This window comes from Rhamphochromis sp. 'chilingali', assembly GCF_963969265.1.
Source record: "Rhamphochromis sp. 'chilingali' genome assembly, chromosome: 21".
Taxonomy (NCBI): domain Eukaryota; kingdom Metazoa; phylum Chordata; class Actinopteri; order Cichliformes; family Cichlidae; genus Rhamphochromis; species Rhamphochromis sp. 'chilingali'.
The window spans coordinates 20,933,450-20,948,757 of record NC_137949.1 but is presented as its reverse complement, the minus strand read 5'-3'; the positions used below and the strand labels follow the sequence as shown (position 1 = coordinate 20,948,757).

General features: G+C 40.1%; 1 protein-coding gene across 9 annotated transcripts in view; it reads right to left on the bottom strand.

The window, feature by feature from the left end:
- Positions 1–61: 61 nt before the first annotated feature.
- Positions 62–15,308, bottom strand: part of tnika (TRAF2 and NCK interacting kinase a) — a 55,230-nt gene continuing 39,983 nt past the window's right edge. For 4 of the 9 annotated variants that reach the window (XM_080871569.1, XM_080871572.1, XM_080871571.1 and 1 more), the window contains 19 exons: positions 13,454–13,618; positions 13,038–13,304; positions 12,593–12,699; positions 12,318–12,433; positions 11,656–11,753; positions 10,553–10,621; positions 9,488–9,585; positions 9,245–9,347; positions 8,953–9,102; positions 8,752–8,848; positions 8,429–8,599; positions 8,178–8,321; positions 7,779–7,913; positions 7,042–7,142; positions 6,664–6,813; positions 5,913–5,930; positions 4,855–5,014; positions 3,605–3,744; positions 62–2,898 (listed from right to left, as the gene is read on the bottom strand). In XM_080871569.1, coding sequence (XP_080727695.1) covers positions 2,815–2,898; positions 3,605–3,744; positions 4,855–5,014; positions 5,913–5,930; positions 6,664–6,813; positions 7,042–7,142; positions 7,779–7,913; positions 8,178–8,321; positions 8,429–8,599; positions 8,752–8,848; positions 8,953–9,102; positions 9,245–9,347; positions 9,488–9,585; positions 10,553–10,621; positions 11,656–11,753; positions 12,318–12,433; positions 12,593–12,699; positions 13,038–13,304; positions 13,454–13,618 — 2,373 coding nt within the window. In that variant the 3' untranslated portion in view covers positions 62–2,814. Of the gene's footprint in view, positions 2,899–3,604; positions 3,745–4,854; positions 5,015–5,376; positions 5,408–5,912; positions 5,931–6,663; positions 6,814–7,041; positions 7,143–7,778; positions 7,914–8,177; positions 8,322–8,428; positions 8,600–8,751; positions 8,849–8,952; positions 9,103–9,244; positions 9,348–9,487; positions 9,586–10,552; positions 10,622–11,655; positions 11,754–12,317; positions 12,434–12,592; positions 12,700–13,037; positions 13,305–13,453; positions 13,619–15,308 lie in introns of those variants that run through there. The other 5 variants (XM_080871570.1, XM_080871575.1, XM_080871574.1 and 2 more) reach the window with 3 other exon arrangements.

Below are 15,308 nucleotides of genomic sequence, written 5' to 3'. Positions count from 1 at the left end.
AACAACTGACTCTCTCATAAACATGTTTAGAAAGCACACAACTCGAGAAGAGTAATGCTAGTTTCATTTATTTCTCTCTTACAGCATCTCTTTTACAAAACAAATAAATCCCAAAACAGGACATTAGTAATGCTCTTTTAAAATAAAGAAAACAAGAATTAAATTGAATAAAGAATAAAGTGGTTTCGTCTTTGAAAGGAGAAACCTCAGTGTAATGACAGTCAGCATTTTCCAATGAGGGGAGCGAATTAAATGATTAACAAACACCTCAATAATGCCCCATTCCCACATGATCATTAATCAGACACAGAAATGCATGTGTGCACACATACACACACACACACACACGGAAGACAGTGGTTTCTGCAGCTAAGCTCTTTATTGCTATAATGTTAGAGCCTGCTCCCCCTAACAGAGATCGGTAACCCTAAGTTACAGGTGCACAGTAACAGCTACTACTGTATATGGATGTGTAAAAAATCCTTGAAAATACAACAGAAAACATTCAACAATTTAACAGAAAATAAGAACTTCAATCAGAGGATCATTACTTTGAGAAACATGTCCATTTTTTGTGAACCAGAGAACCAATTTACTGAGAAATCTAAGAGCAAAGTTATTACAAAACAGGAGTCCATCTTTTTAAGCTCTGACTTTAAATTTAAACCATCACCAGGACTATTATATGTGGCAGGTGTGCCAGCTGGTTGCATTTCTGTTAAAGGTGTGATTTTTAGGTCTTTAGTGGTTTTAATTTACTGCTCATGCAAAGTCTTCATATTTTCATAGTTACAGTAACTGAGTTCTACATGAGCTTCCCGAAGCTTGTCTCCAGGTGGTGGGATGATGACGGTTTTAATGTAAAGCCAAAATCGCCTCAATTTTGACAAGTAAAATCGATTTCATAATTTTGATGATTGAGCTGTGCAAAGTATTTGGACATATATGGCAAAGTTTCGTCATAATTAGTTGCTCCTTTCAAAGAATAATCAAACTCTTAAATTTGTTAATGTACATCTCCATAAGTGGAGAAAAATAACATCGCCAGTCAGTTACGTTAGATAATAACCTTCACAGAGATTAAAAAAAGAACAACCAAAAACAAACCTGTAATGTAACCATATCGGCCAAAAAAAAAAGCAGTAATCTTTTGGCCTCTGATTAAGTTTTGCTTACATCATGCTAGGCACTGTACAAACAGTTAGGAGCCAAAAATCAGAAGAACCAACCAAGGAGGAGCATGATTCAAGACGACCCCACAGTTGTTAACAACGAGTGCTTTCACATGCACACAGTATTTGGGATAGTAGCTCATATCCTGTTGAGGCTATGAGCTCTTTATATGCATTGTCATATTTCTGCAGCTAAGCGGCTGTAAGAGTGAACAGCCAAGACACTACTGTGTTCATGGAAACACACAAAACACCCCCCTCCCACCCCAAAATCAGCCATTAATATTGCCTATTTTAAACGTATGGTGTTCAGACACCAACTCATAAACTTCATACTACGAAGATAAAATTATAAATCTGCATGTAAACACACTCAGTGTTGCTTTGATCAGATTAAGGTAAGTTTACACACAAAGACATGAATTACTTTATTCTCGCCGGACATTGATTTCAATGTCCAACTTTGATTGAGATACACAAATTCACACGCACGCATACGTACACACTAAAATACACTCCTGATTTCAGAGACACAGATGTGCTGTACATTTCATCAAACTTCAAAGACTGTCTGACTCAAAACTGTCCCACAGAAAAATAAAAGAACAGAAATAAACCAAAAAAAAAAAACCCACTCCCATTGCTCGTTTAATATTACAGTATATCTGATGCAGCACCTTCAGAGTTTAAAGACGTAAAAGTGAAGAGATCATCATCACGATGTTGGCGGAAAGGGGTGAGGTGAGGAATGAAAGGAAAACAAAGAAGGGAAGAGGACAGGATGGACCAGTGATTTTCATTTTAAAGGGACACAGATATCATCTTTGCATACTGTTAAGACCCACCTGACGGCAGAATGTCTCACCGCATCTCTATCGGTGGCATGCGATCGAACGTTAAATCACAACTCGGTTTTCTCAGAAACCAAAAGATAGTGAGGGGAGGAAGTGGAGGAGGAAGGGAGTGTCAAAGGAGAAAGAAAATCAATCAGGCTGTCTGCTTTCATCGCTGACATTCAAAGAGGATTTGTCATCTCTCAGCTGCACTCCCTGCACTGTTCTATTAGAAGTATATTTAAATTTAGATTAAATTGTATTCATATATTGCTTCTCCAATCTCTGAGGTGTAGTAGTATTCCACACACAGTGGGTAGGAAGTAAAGAAATTGATGAATATGGGTCTCAAAGGACTGAAAATGAGTTTGAGCTACCAAGATGGACAGGAGTGAAGGGAGGGGGGTTAAGAAAGGTCAAAAGTGTATTTCTACATTTGTCAAACACTTGGATGCACTGGTCAGTTTTGAGGGAATAAAGAGAAAAATTGAGCTACATAAAAAGAAGAGTTGCAGAGAAACAGGGAAGAAGAGATTGTTTGGAAAGTCGGTGGCACCAGTTTGCCAGTCAGCTGGATGGCTTCTGAATGACCCGGTTTAATCTAGAATAACTTCTGTCTTTATTTAGAATTTTTTTTTTTCCACTAAAATAACTTCTTTTTCTCTCTCTCTACACTTTGTTAGCCTCTCCAGTGTTGCAACAGTTCATTTGTGGCATCTCGGTGAGTCGGGTTCACTTGTGAGATGTGTGGTGGGTCAAGGTCGGCTGCCACCAGTGGGAGAGTGAGGCAGAGTGAGTAAGGGGAGACATCACCAGTTCATCATAGAGTTTCTGTTGAGCGTCATGAAGAAAACTTGGCTGCTACCTCCTGAGCGCACGGATGCAAAGAATACCTGGATAAAAAAAACATGAAAAGCATGTGTTCTCAAAAAGCACAATTATTATTAGCAATGATGCAATTGAATTTACTTTTATCAAATAATATGTTAAGTGTACTCGAGACATCACCACCTACAAACTGTGACATATGTATAGGTATGTCCAACCTGCATCTAAAACTCTTTTTCACTAGAAGGGACCACATCCGGAGTTAGGCTAGGCGACATTTATTGAAAGATAAGCATATATCCATATAGCCTGAAGAAGGCATTAATGAGGACTGGCAGCAGCTCCTGGGCTGAGCAGATCCACAGTACTAATGAGAAGTGTGGGAAATTAGAAAGGAGAAGGAGATAATAAACTGCCTGGAGTGCAGGGAGGCATATATAAACCATGGGACTGAAAGGGGAGTGTATGAGATATGGTCCCACTCTTGAAATACAGCAGTATTATTCCCAAAACGCTAAAATTATGCGTGGCAGTTCATTCAAACTTTGTTGTTTGGTTATGTTTCGGGTGCACCGTATAATAAACTTAGTTCTTAGAATTCATGTTTTAAAAGCTTCCATATGCAAATGTGGGCTCTGCTCTATCCATACAGAAAAGCACTGCAACCGCAAAACACTCGAGATAGGTCAAAACTAGAGCAAGCAATGTTAGGTAATTTTACAGTATGTGACTAGTGCCACACTAGTCCAAAGCAGTAAGTCAGCATATTACCTTGTCATTCCGCTCACACAGGAATTTTAGTCTCTGGGCTCTCTTGTGCATAAAAACTCCATCCAGGTGACCCGTTTCTACAGAACGAATCTCTATGGCTTTCTCACCCCAGCCCATAATCTGATTAGAATGAATATAGGCTGAAAAATAGAAAAACATTAAAAAAATATGTAAAACAGTGTATAATCAGATTTACATACAGTTCATTTCCTTGTATATATAAAAACTCAACAGACCACAGTGTAGAAAGACTTTATAACTTTATTACTCGCATATTTTCTTTTCTTGAAAACTTAACTAGCAAGTTATGCAGTGATGCAATGTTTTACATGTGCTGACCTATTCTTTGTACTTTTTCCACACTGCACAGAAGTAAGAGGTCAGAGGCGACTATTGAGCAGTTCAACTGAAATAAAATATATTTCATGAACAATTCCTCGCCAACATGGCAGTTCTTAAACCTTGCCAGTTGAGCTCACGGGACAGATTTTAATAATCCAGGTAGAACTAGCATTATTGTACTAATGTAACACTACTAGCCACCCCATGATAATACTTTCTACAACACAAGAAAGAAACAGTATTTTTAGAGTCTTTTCTGGAGTTCTCAAACATACAGATGCATGGCAAACACAGCAAGCAACATTAAGTGTCTTATTAGGGTTCTGGGACACCACATACTGTCACAACAGTTTCAATGGGCCTTGACATCAATTCTCCAAGTGGGAAGGAGCATCATGTGGAATATAGGGATGGAACAACTAGCTTGCAAAAATATATATCAACCTTTTGTGTTCAGATGATGGTGGTTAAGAGCTATGTTAAACCGCATAGGTCTACTCAAAACTCAGAACAAGTTTGCATTGGTTTACAGTGGACCTGCCTACTATTACAATTTAACGCAAACCATATCAGTGAACTGCTTCACTATAAGAGCTAGTGGTTCCTATTTATGATTCCTCATTTTTGACAGCCTCTTTCATGGTTGTACTAATGAGTTTTTATGTTTTTAGCACAGTTCTGAGAGACCTCATATCACAACACACACGCATGCACACACATGTAGGAGCTGAAATGCATATTAATATTTCTTTATTTCATATTTTGCTAATTTAATTTAGATCTTTGATCTGGCTATTTCTCTGTGCTGCTTTAAGGTCTGGACTGAATTACTCTATAATTACATCAATTTTAACAGAAATCTATTTTAATCAAAAGCATTAATAAATCCATATGTAGGTGGGGCTTACCAACAGAGGTAGGCATCTCTCCCCACTGTAGCACCACGTCCTTGGTGATTCGACCATAGGTATTGACATAGACACCCTCGTCCTCGTAACACAGCAGCATCTCCATTCCATCAGTCTTTGGCAGCACCACGATGGCATGGGGTGTCACCTGGCTCTGGATCTAATACAGATAAACACACGCAAGCATTTCAGAGGGTTTAATCAAATCTGTCAACTTTAATCATAATCTACATTAGATTAAAATATTATAGAGCTTTCATCACTAGAATTTAAGCTGTGGACTGGCGTGGGTTCATTTTTTTATTTTATTTTATTTATTTTTTTTTTTTTTTGGGGGGGGGGGGGGGGGGGGGGGGCGGGTTGGACTATATTCTATAATCCTCAAACAACCTGCTCAAGTATCTGGAGCCTCAGACCATGAAAGTCTTTGGGTTGCTTGAACCTGTATACTTTCCATTTGTGGTGCCTCAGAATACAGTAAGTGTTGTTACTTGTGTCAGCATGCTATTTCATGGTAGTTACCTGAAAGCAGTTTGTGGCAGCCAGATGAACTCTAAGACAACAATTCAGGAGAAAGGCAAGCAGTGAAAAAACTCATCTTACCCCCACAGGAATATGCACATACATTTACAAAGGCACTCAAAACACAAACTAGCTTTCATGTATTAATGAATTCAATTACTGTACACAAGCTATCAAATTGTGGTGGTACTGATCTGTGAAAGTCAAGTGCATACCATCAGGTATGCCCAAAACCTGACTGCAATACAGTCAATGGAAACGCTGTTTGACTGTAATACAAATTATTTTCTTGCATGTCAGCTTTTTTATTTTTTAAGTTTAAATTGTGTGTTTTTGTTCTTGTTGGAAGTAAGTACATGTTTCGAGAGCCTTGTGCTGTCTGCTGTGGGTAAGACAAATTTGTTCACCAGTTTCTGGTTATCTAATATCTACACTAGTGAACTGCATATAGGCACATGTAGCTGCTGTGTATCCACTACAGGGGTTTTACTAAAGAACTATTGATCTAATCTAAAAGGTGGATAGCAGGATGTCACCTTCATCTGTTTGGCACACTGGAGGAGGAAGTTGTCAGGGAAGGAGAGAAAAAAGAAGCATGGGTGAAAGGTTGAAACAGCAAAACATGCCAGTGATTAAGAATATTCGGGTATTTATCCCCATGTACAGTATGCATTACTGCACGGTACAACAGCTCAAGAATAACATGTCTCATCTGTGGTTCATCATGTCTACTAAAATATTGCCAAGAAGTTAAGATTTGGGCTGAACTGTCTTTGACCTGGATTTGCATTAAAGCCTGAGATTTGCATCCACTATGGAACAAACTAATCTGCATGCAAGAACCAGATTTAATTTTTCACTCAAGCATACAAGAGGAAAATTAGTGACTGTCTCCCAACCTTCAAAGAGTGGAGTGGTTAAAATGAACAAGCTGATTTTTGATAGCAATTCTAAAGTCACATTTGGAAGTAGGTGTTCCTTCTTTATGCTCTGTGATAAAAGCAAGCAGTTTACATGAACAACCTGATTTCTTAACAAAGATAATCCAAGTACTATACACCAAGTGAAGCAAACTACAAAAAATGACATTCAATCATCCAAGTAAATTGTATTGCCAGAACCAACATGAGTCAATCCTCATGAAACAACAGATGAGTCAGCGTTGTCTCAAGCGGCAATAAGCAGGTAACGGTTGAAAAAACTTAGGAGTGAGATGTGGATGGTTACAGAAAGAGTCCCATTGATAAAACATGTTTAGACATATTTAGAAAGTAGTCTTGTACTTACATGTGAGGGAATGTATATGTCGTAAGGGTTGCCTGAGTCCACATCAATGACATGGAAGCCCACGCTGGAGCCATAGATGACCTTTAACCTCTGACCTTCTTCTACCGTCAGGTCAACCAGCTGGGGACGATGCTGTAGGTCTGTAAATGACTGAAAGAGAATGACACATAGTCAAGGGAGGCGCGATCAAAGAAACAGAAATAAAATCATAAAGTCAATCCATGAAACTGTAATTTACAAGGCCAGCAGTCATATATAGTATATAAACTTCATATAAATTTATACACATGCTGTGCACGCAGTAGACATGCATTCTACTTATGCGTGTGTCCAGTATGTTTTTGAGCACTGATGTCATTTCAGTTTTTACTTCTTTACCTTAAAGGCCATGAACTTGTGGTAGGGTTTTGGAGCCCAGGCATAGATTTCCACGGAATTTTTCAGAGCAATCACCAGGAACTTGATCCTCTCATATTTGACTGCAAACATGACAAAGACACATTTAAGACAACAAGAAATTAGAAGTGGCCTTACATTGGCCCAGTGTATATAATGAACACTCAGTTTTATTTATTTAGTATCAAGGAACTCTTTATTTAGGTTCGTGCTCCCACAGCATTTGCTGGTTGGGATTTCTTAAGAGACTTATGTTGTTAGATTTTACCTTCTAAGTATTGCTTAATCCTTGTCCCAGCTATTTGCATGGCAGATCTCCCAAATATCTCCTATGCACACCTTTTCTTGGCCATCTGATATGATTCCTGCCAGGTTTCTTGAGAAGATTCTGGCTAAGATCGCACCCTTTGCTTTGGTCTGTTATCAAATTGACTCTTTCATGTAGTTCATAACTTCTTAAAACTCTCACCATAGATACAATGGATTCATTTCCAAGCACTGACTAATTTCTAAAATTCTCAAGAAAGCTCTTGCACATCAGCTCCTTCACCAAGTTGGGGTTTGAGAAAATTCCAAGGTATTCGTCAAAATCAGCAGCAAATTATATTACCCATTTTAATTTCGGTTTATAAATTTCACAACAGGTTAGATAATACCACTTTAACTACAATGGCCCTTCAAATTAAACTTTATTTTTATTCATACAAACAGACACTTACCAACTTTATAATGCACACAGCCTTCCAGTTCTCCTACGGTAATCCAACCCTGCTTTTTCTCTACTTCTGGGTCATTATGTAATATTCTGTTCCTCAGCCAGGATAAATAGTAGACACGCAACTTATTCTTTTTCCCTGTGAAGGTAGGGGCAAACAGGAAAATGAAATCGATCAAATTAGTATTAAAATGATAATAATCAAATTTTTTGTAAAACAAAAAATAAATTAATGAAAGAATCAAAAACAAATGACCTCTTTCTGTAAAAAATGAGATAAAAAGCTACTTACGAAACAGATTTTGTCAACATGTCTTTTACTACCTTAATGTCTGTTACAGAAAGTGTAACTTAAGGTACAGGTATGAGCGAGTTGTGCATACTGTATGCATATTAAACCTACCAGATATGGTGACCAACACATTGAGGCCCTCTAGTACATCCATCTGTAGGAAACGCCTTCTGGTGATCAGGTTATAAACTTTTCCCTGTCCACTTCGGTCGAGCAGCATGAGACCATTTTCTGTCCCCACTAGTAGATTCACACCTAAACGTGTACGGATAAGAGTTGGAGTCAGAGAAAAGCAAACAAAAGCACACAAATAGAATATTTTGCTTTCTGTAGTGGGTAAGATAAAGGCTACACCGTCCTACCCCAGAGTGCAGCACAAAGGATCTCGGAGTTAAAGCGTTTCTTGTATTTGCGGATCTCTGGCGTGTCACTGTGGGGTCTGATGTTGGTGGGGTTGACATTTACCACAGAGATCTTCCTGGCTTCATTTAGTCGTGCCTGCTCCTGCCTCAGCAGCTCATTGGCAAACATGGCTGCCAAGACAAAGACGAACAAAGACAGAAGGGAATATGTGATTTTGGCAACAATGATGACAGATAAGAAATGCCTTTTTCCACTAACAGCTGATTTCAAAGATGGAGTTCACTGACTGACATTTAACTAAAACTCTACACTATCCAACTACCTGCTGCTGAGTTCTCATTGTCATCACTTGGGGAGGTCTGATAGACCCGTGGATCAACGAATGGAGTAAATGATGCTTTGGACCCACCAACACCAAACTGTAAGACACAAAACAATCAGTAAGTCCAACAACAGTCTACCTAGTGTGACATAAACACACAGGAATCATTGTTAAAGTGTGCAATTTGTGCACGTGTCTCACCTCAGCCATGTCGCTGAGCTCCTGCAGGGCTGTGGTGGGTGTCGCTGACGGGGAGTTGCTCTGTTGCACCAGGTCAGGGAGGTTACCATGGTTACCATGATTTCCAAACCCATTGCTCTCACTATGACCTCCTCTCCTCCTCTCCTCTGCCTGTGTGACAAATAAAGACATATAAATATCAAGAGAAGTTAGGAGAACAGAAAGATGAGCACAAAAGAATATATTGCTCTACAGCAATAACAGTTTTGTAAGTGTGTAAGCATGTTTGAGTGTGTGCATGCATATTCGTCACCTCTCTCATTACTAGAGTACTGTCCTTCGAGCTGTTATAGGCATCTCCCAGAGAGTCTTCTGTCAACCCTCCATATGACTCTCCACTACTCTGCACTGCTGGCCTGCAAGAAAAATACAGAGACTTAAATATTTACATTTAAAATTAAACCAACTACTATGCTACTGGCATTGTGCTAATCCCAAACCTACGAACACTAGCATGTCAGAGCAAAAGAGAGGAAACATGAAGGCGAAAACGTACATTATGCGGGGAATATCGCTCACAGCAACAGTTCCATCTGTCTCCCCATCTTCATCGCTGCTCTCTGATTCTTCACTGGAAGACGAGTAGTCTGTCACCTGTGTCAATGAACAAGACGTAGAGAGAAAAATTTACTTTCGAACCACTGAGAAGAAACACTGATGAGAGAAGATTTACGGTTGTATCTGATTCCCTCTAGAAGTCATTTAGACTGCACCAGATATATACGGTTTGGTTTATATTGTGCGATCAGTGAAGAATGTGGGAAAGAGAACACAGATCTTTCATGCTGTTCTGCTAATGTGCAGTTGGTGGCACTATTGCACAAATGCATCATCAATTTTGGCAACAACAGCAAAAATGAAATAGACTGCAAAATAGCAGATATGGATGCAAGTGTGGTAGTGGGGTATGGTTTCTGCTCAGCCGTGTAAAGAGAAGTGGGGCAGAGTGGTGCAGTCAGCAGTGTCAGTGAAGGCTGAAGAAAGTCATTATAGGTCAGTTATTATTATAAGTTGTTTTGCCTAGCAAGATCTTTTTTCCCCTTTTTTAATAGAAACAAATTAAGGATTTTTGTGAAGAAGAAATTGCACTGCAAACACAATTGTTAGATCTCATAGATACACATATTCTGTTCTTTTTAATATATATAAAAACATTTTTAACACAAAATAACAGTCACTTTTAAGTTAGGTGGAACCTAAAAAAAATGTTAAGCAATTCAAACAACTTGTAGCTTTACGATTAACCTGAGATTACTATAAATAAGCAAAAATATATTTAAAGCAATGTTTCTTTTAGACTGAATCCCATCGGCTAATTACAATTTAAAATTGTATTGTAGCAGTGGTCAGAGATATCTAACATGACAGAGTCTAATTTAAATTTGCACTGTTTAATAACGAACGAGAACTTTGTTTTGCCCGTTATCTCTACATGAAGATTTGTCACTACCATTCTACCTGATTAACGTCACAACATAAACAGGCTTTTAGCTTTGTCTATTTTCCATCCTCAACTTTTTATTTATGTTTGAATTTAGAGAATTTACAGTTGTCATTTTACCTTCACTGGAGGTCTGCTTCCCTCCTCTACCCTTAGTTCTCTGAGTTCCTTAGCTAATGCACTTAAGTCCTGTGAACAAAGGCAAAAGAGGAGAGAAAAGGTGATTTCATTCAGTCTCAGAACCTCAAGACTGAGAGACCAAATCACACACAACGGGCAAAGGAAACGGAGAGGGTCAAAGATTCAGACAAATAATGACCATCAAGACTAAAGGCCAACTTAATTGTTGTCACATAGCAATCCGAGCCTGTACACAAGAGCCGTGGAACAAGAGTGCTGATCTGGCAGTACACTTTAAAAAAAATCTTAACAGTTAAATTCTAACTTTCAACATGAGGATTGATCAAAATCAGCACTTTCATTCACTCACAAGCAAGTACGACCCTTGAGAACACAAGTCATAAGAACAGAGAAAGACATATAATCAAGCTTTATAAACTACTGGAGTGCAGAATTACTCCACTCTACCAATCGCCCCCATGCCAACTGGCCCATGGTTCCTCCCCTCCCTCGCCTCCCCATCACCCAAGCAGATGGATCAGACCAAATCATGCAGACAGGGGGAGGATTATTACACACGGTGCGCTTACCAGCTCCTCCTGACCAGTAACCGTGATAATGGAGAAACAGGAAAAGAAATTCAAAGACTGTTCAGGTGCTTTGCAGTACACACATATTCACACACGCCCCCACCCAACACATGCAAACCCACACAGGCACGCATCCAAATATACACTCTCTCAGGTATGTGTGTAGAAGCACACATGCACTGCTATTGCCATTACACCCTGATATGTCAGCGTAAAAAGGAAACATCATCTTCTTGTGAAACCCACTAACTCCATCATGCCAGGGGAAGAAAAGGGCCTCTGAAGATCAAAGGAAAACCAGAATAAAGGAAACGGGAGGGGGGGCGCAATATTCACTAACCTCATCTATGGCTTTCTTATAGCTCTGAAGAATAGAAGAAGAAAGAGATGGGAAGAGAAAGAAAGATCAAGTGAATAGTAGAAAAAGAGAGGAGGAGGCCTGTAAAAGATTCCCAGAGAGGAGATGCCTGTGACAGAAAGAGGTTCTTTGTGTGTCTGTGTTGTTTGACTCACGGCAGGTCTGCTGGGTCTTGTTGACTCACGTCCCTCCTCCTGCTTGAGCTTTGCTTCTTGATTGGCTCCTAGAGGGGATCCCTCCTGCTTGCTTTGACCTACCAAAACAAAAAATGGCGATTAAAAGAAAATTAGCAGTTTAACTCAAATCTAGATATTAATTCACTGCGAAACTCGTTCATTAGAATTTTTTTTATTTTTCTCCATCTGTATTTATTCCATCTTTAAGACTGTTTTCTGTCAACAGAGTTGAAAAATAAATCCAACTAATATCAAGGTACTTCAACCTTTCTATGTGTTTGTCAGAGGGAAATCCATGCATATCTTAGATATCCCTCTGGCCTGTTGTTTGACACCTCGCTCTGCGCTTCTCTCTATCTCCCTCTCTCATTTCCTCTCTTCAACCTCTCCAGAGGCCCAGAGTAACAGGGCACATCAGACAGGTTGATCGGTGCAGAACTGCAATGTCCTGCTGATAGACTCGAAATCCATGTCAATGTATGTGGAGGTACACATACACAGTATGTGTGATCCTCTGCCTACACATTGGTTTTTTTCTGGTTTACTTACAAGCATTCACTTGATGTTGATGTTTGCCAGATTAGGTTTTGTATGTGTCTTATGAGCCTGTATTATGTGTTTAAGAGCTTGAGGTTTTATACCTCTCCTCTCAGCTGAACCCCCCTGAGATGAAGGGGACGAGGAAGATGATGAGTTGGAAGAGGTTCTTTGCAGCATAGCGTCCAAAGAGAGTTCAGAGCGCCGCAGGTCAGGGTTGCTGAAAAAGGATGAAAGCAGACCTTTTAAATACGCAGTATCCTCATACAAAAGTACAAATAAATACAAGTTTTTATTTCTGTTTAAACACACTAAGGAATAACACATGGGAAATGTTACAGAAAGTAATTCAAAATCAGTTTGCTACTTTGCCCTTTACCTTGCCCTTATAAGCTGAGAACCTGTCCGAGGACCCAGACCTACTCCTCCATTAGGAGAGTTTTTCCTGACCAAGGCTGGGGAGATGGAAGTGGTCCGTTGGGGTACCTGGACAAACACAGAAACAAGATAAAACTTTGCTTTTTCTCCTGGAAAAATGTTCAAAACATGTATCCTCGTCTTTGTAAAGTACACTACCGATCCATGGCAAAGAGGGAAATGGTAAAACACCATGATGTACAGTATAGCATGAATTTTGTCAAGCAGCTGGAGAGGCCAACATTCATTTAAAACAGGATTATTAATAAAATTGCAAGTATACTACACTATGCAATATTTAAACACAGAGTTCAAAAAATGCTGAAACAATAAATAAAAAGCATAAACACAGGTTAATAAAAGATACCAAATATTCTTAGCCTTCATTTCTGATTATGAATCTCAACCTTGGGTGGGATGTCCTCCTCTCTCAGCCAAGCGGTTCTGTCCCGATCCCGATCTCGATCCCTGTCACGGTCCCGTTCCTCCCTGCCAGCATTGCGCTGTGGAGGTCCCGGGGTGTCAGAAGTGGGGTCTGAGTTCTGACGAGGCATCTCAGGCCTGGGGGAGCCCACACTCACACTCTCACTGAGAGCTGAGTCTTTCTGGTCCTGCAGAGACTGAGAGCCAGACATGGAGCTAGTGTGGGTTTTCACAGGAACCAGGTGAGCCATCTGTGGGGATAAACACATTGATGAAGTCAGAGTTTAACAGTGTGAGTGAAATGGACAAAGGATGGTTAAGGGTGAGGTGGACAACAATATGTGAGAGAAGGCACGAAAGGTGAAAGTGCCTCTTTTTGCGCGCGCGCACACACACACACCTGTGGTTCGTTGGAACGGTGGATGGGTGGGGTGCGGGCAGGCTGCATGCCCCCACTGCTGAAGGACTCGGAGCGGGGTGGGAGGGAGGGGTCGGAGATGCGGTTGGACACTTTGTGCTGCAGTGCTGGAGAGCTCTGCCTGTTCAGCTTAGATCGCTCCTCCACCTGAGGCAGGTCACATACGACTGTTACTCACAGTGAAGCACACAACACAGCCAGTCACCATGTATGATCCACAATGGGCACCACCCACACACCCATGCACCTCTACAAGCCACTAGACAATCTTAAACATCACTCTTCTCTGCGGTGACAACAACCGCAATGTAGAAGTGTGCGACTGATGGATTGATGGATATTACATAAGAAATTTACGAGAGCCTCTCTTTATATTGCACATTGTTTTAATGACATGATAGGACTCTGCGTGACTAAGTGAAGTCTTGTTTTTCGAGTTAAAACCAGTCTTAACCGTCTCTTCTATGCAATAATAACACAGGTGAGCCATGCCAGACTTCCACAGAAGCCCTTATCAGGGTAAACCAGCAGGCCAACAATAACACAAAGATTTTGTTTTGCACAAAGAATAGGTTTTTTATTCACAAACAGATTGGGCGTCTGACTAATTTATGTCTCAATTAAGTTGTTTGTGGTGTCGTTTCTCCATGTTGAGGAGTAAGAGTGTCTGATGGCTGTAGTGAAAGTTTAAGTATAGCTTCTAATCTGCTTTATCAGATGCCACATTCAAAACAGAATAAAAGAACCACGTAAGCACAACGCAATGTTGAAGTGTTTGTGTAATTCCAGTCCGTTTCCACTGAACTGTGCTCACGTGTGTCAAAGTAAATACATCTGTGTGTGAAAGGGGCAGGAAGCTCCTCTTGCCAGTGTAATCTGATTATCAGATTATCTGCTGTGCAATAGGAGAATGTTCCAAGGGATACGCCCAGCTGCCAAAATCACACTTTTCCACTCTAAACACTCTACCCATCTGTAGTTTCAGGGTTGAGTGATGGCTCAGCGGGTTCTAGTTTCAACAGCCCCAAGGTAAACAAGAGTGCCTTTCTCTTTAAAAGCTTTCTCTAAATCCACAGGAGCTCACATAATCTAGCAGGATTATTTCAGATTATGACCTGGTTCAAAACAACTATGCGATACCGAGCCATTCCTCAAATCTGTTAGGTGCCTGCTACAAGGTCAACTACAACGTTGCAACTTTGACATCTACAGCATCAAACAGCTTTTGTTAGTTCCTTGAATGAAATGCAACTACGGATGATGGAATCAGATTTAGACAAACAGTCTGCAAATAACTGAAAGAAAAACATTCAGTGGTTTAGGCGAAGTACTGCTGAGATCGAAGTTTGATCTGTGGAGTGTAATCAAGGTTAGTATATTGACTAAACAACAAGAAAAGAGAGATTAGAAAAAGATGAAGAAAAACCTTTTGGGTAGTGCATATTTCATTTTTTTGTGTTTGTCATAAGTTTACCACCCAAAAACTCTTTCTATTACAGAGAGAAGAGAATATTGGAGGTTAGCTGTTGGCAATGTTGCATCTACATACAGAAAAAAATACTGTATGAGATGAGGAAGAAGAATAGGTCGCCAGAAAGGCATCTCGGGTTTATTAAAAGGATCCCACCACCACTTGGCCAGCACCCATCACCAGGCTAGGATATGATTTACTGGTTGACTGACCTAACTGGAAGATGAGATGGGTGGGTTTTCCCTGATGCCATCAAATCCAAGATATCTAGAAGTAGGCTCATCACGGTGCCCTCTGGGAAACTGGGTGGCAGGGGCATTGAGGGGGCAGGCAGGAGGGAATAAGTGGTCTAGCTAACTAGGCTAC